At 36.8% G+C, this 7,858-nt stretch overlaps 1 protein-coding gene across 1 annotated transcript; it reads left to right on the forward strand.

Moving 5' to 3' along the window:
- Positions 1-6,489: 6,489 nt before the first annotated feature.
- On the forward strand, positions 6,490-7,422 carry LOC136174473 (olfactory receptor 4P4-like). Its single transcript, XM_065944663.1, has one exon. It carries the CDS (start codon positions 6,490-6,492, stop codon positions 7,420-7,422), a length of 933 nt encoding a protein of 310 aa, XP_065800735.1.
- Positions 7,423-7,858: the final 436 nt, after the last annotated feature.

Raw genomic sequence — 7,858 nt, forward strand, 5'->3', positions numbered from 1 at the left:
CATTTCTCGCTGAGAGCTATTAACAGTAGCACTGCTTTAAACATTTTGGAATGTCTTTTGGTGTATATATGTCTTCTGTTGTTTCTTTTTAATATGTTTTACATGGTAAATTTTAATACTTAAAATTTTAAGATAGTGGTGCATCCTTGTATTAGTAATCTTTGCTAACATATTACTGACATAAACTAAAATATATTAAATTTTAAAATGTCACTAGAAAGACATTAGGGTGGAGGCAATAAAAGTTTTAGAAATATGTGAAACTATTGACGCTTTTAGAATTCATCACTGGGGTCTGGGGTATATTAATCAATGCCAATCAAACTGTCAATCACAGATACAAAGAATAAGACTGTTAGAAAGATAGCTTGTACAATGAAGCTTAGGAAAGATTCCCAGAATGGAGTGTCAGGTAATGTTTACAAGATTAGCATTTAGGTAATCATCACTGGGAAATATTACAAATAAGATATTTACTAGAGGCTATGGAGTTGCTTATCATAAGTAAAGCTGGAAAATTATTTATTTAGATTCTGAGTAAAAAGAAAAAATGTATTTCAGTGACCTCTAAATAGGGGCAGTGGTTTCAGGTAAAGTAGGTATATGCAGATGATGCCACCCTTAAAGCAGAAAGCAAAGAGGAATTAAAAAGCCACTTAATAAAGGTGGAGAAGGAGAGTGAAAAAGTTGGCTTAAAACTCAACACACAAAAAACAAAGATCATGGCATGCAGTTCCATCACTTCATGGCAAATAAATGAGGAAACAATGGAAATTGTGACAGACTTAATTTTCTTGGACTCCAAATTCTCTTTGAATGGTGACTGCAGCCATGAAATTAAAAGACACTTGCTCCCTGAAAGAAAAGCAATGACAAATCTACACTGTTTTAAAAAGCGGAGACATTACTTTGCCAAGAAAGGTCTGTATGTTCAAAGCTTTGGTTTTCCAGTAGTAATGTATGGGTGTGAGAGCTGGACAGTAAAGAAGGCTGAGAGCCAAAGATTGATGCCTTCAAACTGGTGTTGGCGAACATGAGAGATCCTTGGACTGCAAGGGGTCAAACCAGTCAATCCCAAAGGAAAGCAATCTTGAACATCCGTTGGAAGGACTGTTGCTGAAGCTGAAGCTCCGATACTTTGGCCACCTGCTGCAAAGATCCAGCTCACGGGAAAAGACCCTGATGCTGGGAAAGATTGAAGGGGGAGGAGAAGGGGACGACAGAGGATGAGATGACTGCATGGCATCATGGACTCAAGGGACATGAGTTTGAGAAAGCCCCAGGAGTTAGTGAAGGACAGGGAAGCAGTCCATGGGGCCGCAAAGAGCTGGACGTGATTGAGCAACTGAACAACAACAAGTGCAAATGGTGGTTTGCAATGCACACAAACACAAAATATAGACAATTACAACTTTGCAGGAACTTCTATTATACCACAAACGAGATAAACATTCTGAATGCAAAATCAAACTGAGAGAGAAAATATTTAAATTTTTCCAAAAGGTGATGACCACATTAAAAAAATAACCTTGAATACAGGGGAAAATTATATTGAAAATAGATATTGCAGAGTATGTCACACAATGACTTCCTTTATTGAGGTCATTGGACAAAAATATAATGTAAAAATATTTATTATATAAAAATAATAATTTTCAAAGCATGATATATGAATCTCAAAATTGTTTAAAAATTAAATAAAAAATAGTATTTTAATTTGAAATTTGATGGATGAATGACATGAATCAGCCATGGATTTACATGTATTCCCCATCCTGATCCCCCTCCCACCTCCCTCTCTACCCGATCCCTCTGGGTCCTCCCAGTGCACCAGGCCCGAGCACTTGCCTCATGCATCCAACCTGGGTTGGTGATCTGTTTCACCCTAGATAATATACATGTTTCGATGCTGTTCTCTCGAAACATCCCACCCTTACCTTCTCCCACAGAGTCCAAAAGTCTGTTCTGTACATCTGTGTCTCTTTTTCTGTTTTGCGTATAGGGTTATCATTACCATCTTTCTAAATTCCTTATATATGTGTTAGTATACTGTATTGGTTTTTATCTTTCTGGCTTACTTCACTCTGTATAATGAGCTCCAGTTTCATCCATCTCATTAGAACTGATTCAAATGAATTCTTTTTAATGGCTGAGTAATATTCCATGGTGTATATGTACCACAGCTTCCTTACCCATTCATCTGCTGATGGGCATCTAGGTTGCTTCCACGTCCTGGCTATTATAAACAGTGTTGCGATGAACATTGGGGTGCACGTGTCTCTTTCAGATTTGGTTTCCTCGGTGTGTATGCCCAGCAGTGGGATTGCTGGGTCATATGGCAGTTCTATTTCCAGTTTTTAAAGGAATCTCCACACACTTCTCCATAGTGGCTGTACTAGTTTGCATTCCCACCAACAGTGTAAGAGGGTTCCCTTTTCTCCACACCCTCTCCAGCATTTATTGCTTGCAGACTTTTGGATAGCAGCCATCCTGGCTGGCGTGTAATGGTACCTCATTGTGGTTTTGATTTGCATTTCTCTGATAATGAGTGATGTTGAGCATCTTTTCATGTGTTGTCCCTCCTGCTTTTCAAACAAGAGCATTAGCTAGAGATGGCAGAATTTCCTGACCTTCCTCAGGTCTGAATAAGAATGCTGCCCTCTAGAGACCCAATGTCCAGAGCCCTGGTAAAGCAAAGTGAAAAGCAAATTTACAGACTGAAAATTCCCAGGAGGCCTTAGGAATATAACCTTGGACAACTGGTTAGTGATTATAGTAAGACTGCTTTAGAAACACTTTTGGGAAAAAAAGTGCCCCTAGCATTCAAAGAATGAATTCTTATAATGCCCTGTTTATATTTGGCTCTTGTGGATATCATTTCCTCTAGGCACAAGTGTAAAACAGATGACTCCTACGGAATGCATGCGCACATTGCTTTAGCAGGTATACAAAAATGTCTCTGGCTTACTTGCAATTCAGAGCAGGTATAAAGAAGTTATATCTGTAATCAAAAGACCAGATCACATCCCTGTGGAAAGGATTCATACTTCTCTGTGATTTCAGGATGGATTCAGGGGTACCTAACTCTTGATTTCCCTTGCAAAACAACAGAGCTTCTCCCAGAAGAACAATCCTGAAGATATTTGCAGAGAATTAATGTAGCTATATTTGCATCACGGATTTGTAGTCTTCCATTTCATTTTAGGTTTATATGATTTAAAAGGGTTAGCACAGTTTACCAAAAGTGGAGAATGTACCAAGCAGATATTTTCCTGAAGAACTGGAAACTAACCTGACGGCAACTCAAAATTGTCCTGATGATTTTGTTTGTATTAGGCTAATGGCATGCTATTTGCCTTTTTTTCTCCTTAACTGTTATTGTAAGGTTATATACATTTAATTGTGGTACAGCAATAAGAATACATGCTTTGGTGATGTTTAGCCTTAATTGTATATTGCAGGCTGAATTGGAGTAGGGGAAATAATATTAGAATTTTGAAATGTTTAGATTGTCTATGGCTTTTGAGCATCTAGTCTACAGAGATCAAATGATGATTTTCTTAAAATAAATTAGACTGATTGAAATTGGTGAAGGTAAGTTAATGGTAGGGAACGGAATCCTGTCTGGTTGTTATGCACTAGGTACCATACTAGAAAGCTTCACATTATAATTTTATGTATTTCTCAATATTTTCTTTAAGAATGTATCAATATTGCAGTTGCACATATAAGGATTCTGAAGTTTAGACAGATTAAACATTCTTCCCAAAGAATCTCAAAAGAGTACACCTTGTTCTTGTTATAAGTTCTTAGTAACAATTTTATGGAAAGCAAAATATTTAATTTTGGAGAGTAAACTTGGCAGTGTCTAAGCTTATGCAGGATGAAAGTTGTTTGTCTTCCACTAATTCAGAAATAAATATTTGACACAATGGTAACATTTATTCAAACACAAATATTGAAAAATTGGGTAATAAATTGGCCAGGTATAAGGATCTACTATTTCATCTAATGGCAAATGTGTGTGTTGACAATCTTGATGGAATTTACTATTATATTTGGGGTTTGAATCAATGTGATTAGTTCTCCTCTTTATTTTACACTTCTCAGCTTTTCTAATTCTTTTGTTATTGTCTTTCTTAAAAGCTATTTATACTTGCATAAATGTAATATATGAGTTTAATGTTTTGAAAAATTTTCTTCAAAGAACAGTTAATTTTTCCATGACTATAATTTTATCCCTTCAATTTATTCATTAGATTAATATTGTTATTGCCAGTATCTGTAGAAATACTTAACTGATAGTTCACCATAATTTCCTTAACAGCATTCAATCAACAGTAAGTAGCTAATCCCTTAACTGTACAAACTGGGACACTGAAAACTACTGTGGTCAAATTGTAGGCAAAGATGTTGCAAGTGGGCTTGAAATCATAAAGGCTAATCTATTCTTACTTCTTGTAACTTCATAGATGTATTTTTAGAGTGACCTAGCATATCGCCTGTAATCTATATTGCAAAGAATTTGAAATATAGGTTCAAATGATTCCATCCCTGCTGTCCTTCATGATTCCTGGTCTGCTCTGTTTCCATCCAGACGAGGCATCAGCAGGCTAAATGAAAACCAGATTATTTCTATCAGCTACTGTTTATTAGCTTTCTGATTTGGGAAATTGATTCAGCTACTTTTTATCAGATTCTTTTGTAATGGAACAAAGGGATCATGTTCCCATGATTAAGTCATTCTAATAACTAGGCTCCTTCTTATTTAATAGTTCTCTTTATATCAATGCACTTAAACTTTTTAAAATGTAAGTTTTTATTTTATTGCTGTATAATAGACATATCTTATGACTATAATTGTGACATTTTTTAAACGAACCACACAGCATGAATACGTGCTATTTAACTACTATCATCAGTGGAAAATCTGAGGAAATCTGCTGTCATTCTGTTAAAAATGGAGATTAGCAAGGAGAGATTTAAGGATATAATATGACTAAATCAAAAACTCCTGCCTCATGGAATCAAATAGATTAAACTAAAATGGTAGCAAATGTGTTTTATTGTCTTATCTATTTGCTAGTTAAAATCACTTTAAGTATTACCAGTAACATAGCTGCACAATGTGGTTAATGATGAATTTGTTAATTTCTACATAACTCTACAACAAAAATTTGTATTTTAAAAACATCTCTGTGATGGCTGGGTATGGTCTCCACCTAGGAGTAAGGTAGGAAGACCTTCTGGATTTACCGGGGTGGAGAGCAGCATTTAGATGAGTTCCCCTGTATGTAGTGCATATTTTCCCACTCCCGTATACTTTATGTCTTAAAAATTATGCAGAAATAAGACCCAAGCAGATTCATGAATCAATCCCTCATTCATTCAACACATAATAGTCGAACGCTTACTGACCATAGCTTGTGCTTTATCATTTTATAACATCATCTTTTACTGAATTGCAGTGATTAAACAGTAAAATATAAATATATAAAACACATAAAAGGTGCAGGAGTTAAACATACCTGTGTAATTATAAGCAATTTTGCTCTTCCTTTACTTATTAAACCACTAATTTTAACAAATGTACAGTTTACTACAAAAGCAGTGACTTTAACACTTAAAGGTTAAATAGAAGAGGTGCATATATTTTACAGTTATTTTTAGGATGCCAGTCATTGACAGCTTTCCAGTGTTTGTGATCATGTATTCTAGTTATTTGACTTATATGATTGATTTGACTTATAAAACTTATTTGACTTATGTTTCTTTCACTAGTGGCAAAGAAATCAGCTGTTTTGCAAATAAATTGTCCACTCAAGCATTTCAAAATTCAGAAAAATAGGTCATAAATTTGTTTATATTCTTGCACTTATGCATGAAGAAAATGCAGGGGGTAATCAACATCCTGTTGGAGAAAGAAACATTATATAAAATGAAAACTGTATTGTGTACAAAAAAACACCTGTTTAATATATCAATATGTCACATACCCAGAAATGAGTAAAGAAATATTCCTTTTGCCCTAAATATTATGCTCTTGCTCCTTATCGTTTCAGTTGTGTCTGACGCTGTGTGGCCCTATGGACTGCAGCCTGCCAGGCTCCTCTGCCGTGAGATTCTCTAGGGAGGAATACAGCAGCGGTAGCCATTCCCTTCTCCGTGATTTTCCCTTCCCCTTTAGGAAATAGTGATATGTTAATCATTAAATTTAAAAGCTGAGGAACACTGAAGAGAATACATATTTAATTCCATCAATAGGATAGAATATTTCGATACAAAAGGAAGCTATGGGGCAAGAAAAGCCTATAATTTCCCATAAGTACAGTAAATACCTTATGAATTTGCTTCAATGATATGTTTATGGTTATAATTTTACAGTAAACTTGCTATTGTTTTACTGTAAGTGTTTCACCCAAATGCATATGCTGATTTTTCTTTCAGGTACTCAACAATTTTTTGCATAATACCCATTAAACTCACCATATGGAAAATCAGAGGAATGTATCGGAATTCATTTTTGTGGGGCTTTCCTCTGACCAGAATATACAGATGTTTTGCTTTGTGTTCTTATTCTGTTATGTTGCCCTGTTGGTGGGAAACCTTCTGATTCTTGTCTCCATCCGATGTAGCCCTCTTTTTCACCAACCAATGTACTACTTCCTCAGCCACTTATCCTCCATGGACATCTGCTATACCTCTTCTGTGACGCCCACACTGCTCAGTGACCTGCTCCCGGGAAGGAAAACCATCTCTTACGGCAACTGCATGCTGCAGGTCTTCACCATGCACTTTTTTGGCATCATCGAGGTCTTCGTCCTTACAGTCATGGCCTTTGACCGCTGTGTTGCCATCTGCAAGCCTCTCCACTACACGATTATCATGAACAGGACAAGGTGCAACCTCCTCATCGTGGCTGCTTGGGCTGGTGGGGCCGTCCATGCCTTTTCTCAGTTCTCTATGATAGTCAGTTTGCCCTTCTGTGGCCCCAATGAAATTGACCACTACTATTGTGACATTTTTCCTTTGTTGAAAGTTGCCTGTACTGATACCTACATCACTGGTGTCCTTGTGGTTGCCAATTCAGGGATGGTTGCCTTAGTAACCTTTGTTCTCTTGTTTGGGTCCTATGTCATTATATTATTCAACTTAAGAAACCACTCAGCTGAAGGAAGGCGCAAAGCCCTCTCTACCTGTGGGTCTCACATCACTGTGGTTGTCTTATTTTTTGGTCCTTCAATCTTTGCCTACCTCAGACCCCCTACCACTTTCCCTGAGGACAAAATATTTTCTCTCTTTTATACCATCATTGCTCCTATGTTCAATCCCTTAATCTACACTCTGAGAAACACAGAGATGAAAAAGGCTATTAGAAAAGTTTGTTGTCAAAAGATATTTTCAGAAGGAAAACATAATTGATTTCTTCTACTTGATCAGTTCTGGGTGTTCATTGGAAGGACTGATGTTGAAACTGAAACTCCAATACTTTGGCTACCTGATGTGAGGAGCTGACTCATTTGGAAAGACACTGATGCTGGGAAAGATTGAGGGCAGAAGAAGGGGGCAACAGAGGATGAGATGGTTGGATGGCATCACCGACTCAATGGACCTGGGTTTGGGTGGACTCCGGGAGTTGGTGATGGACAGGGAGGCCTTGTGTGTTGCAGTTCATTGGGTCATAAAGAGTTGGACACGACTGAGTGACTGAACTGAGCTGAACTGAACTCAATATGTTAAATAAAAACTTTATGCAAGAGTAAATGGAGGCTTGGAATCATAGCGTTCTACAACTTTGAGAATGATTTGAACTCAAGTTGTCGACTTTATAAATGTCACAGGTGATGAAATGAAGAAA

Source organism: Muntiacus reevesi, chromosome 9 (genome assembly GCF_963930625.1).
Source record: "Muntiacus reevesi chromosome 9, mMunRee1.1, whole genome shotgun sequence".
In the NCBI taxonomy this organism is placed as follows: domain Eukaryota; kingdom Metazoa; phylum Chordata; class Mammalia; order Artiodactyla; family Cervidae; genus Muntiacus; species Muntiacus reevesi.

Bases quoted from the DNA above. Each gene is read 5' to 3' on its own strand.
- LOC136174473 (XM_065944663.1), top strand. From the start codon at position 6,490: ATGGAAAATCAGAGGAATGTATCGGAATTCATTTTTGTGGGGCTTTCC.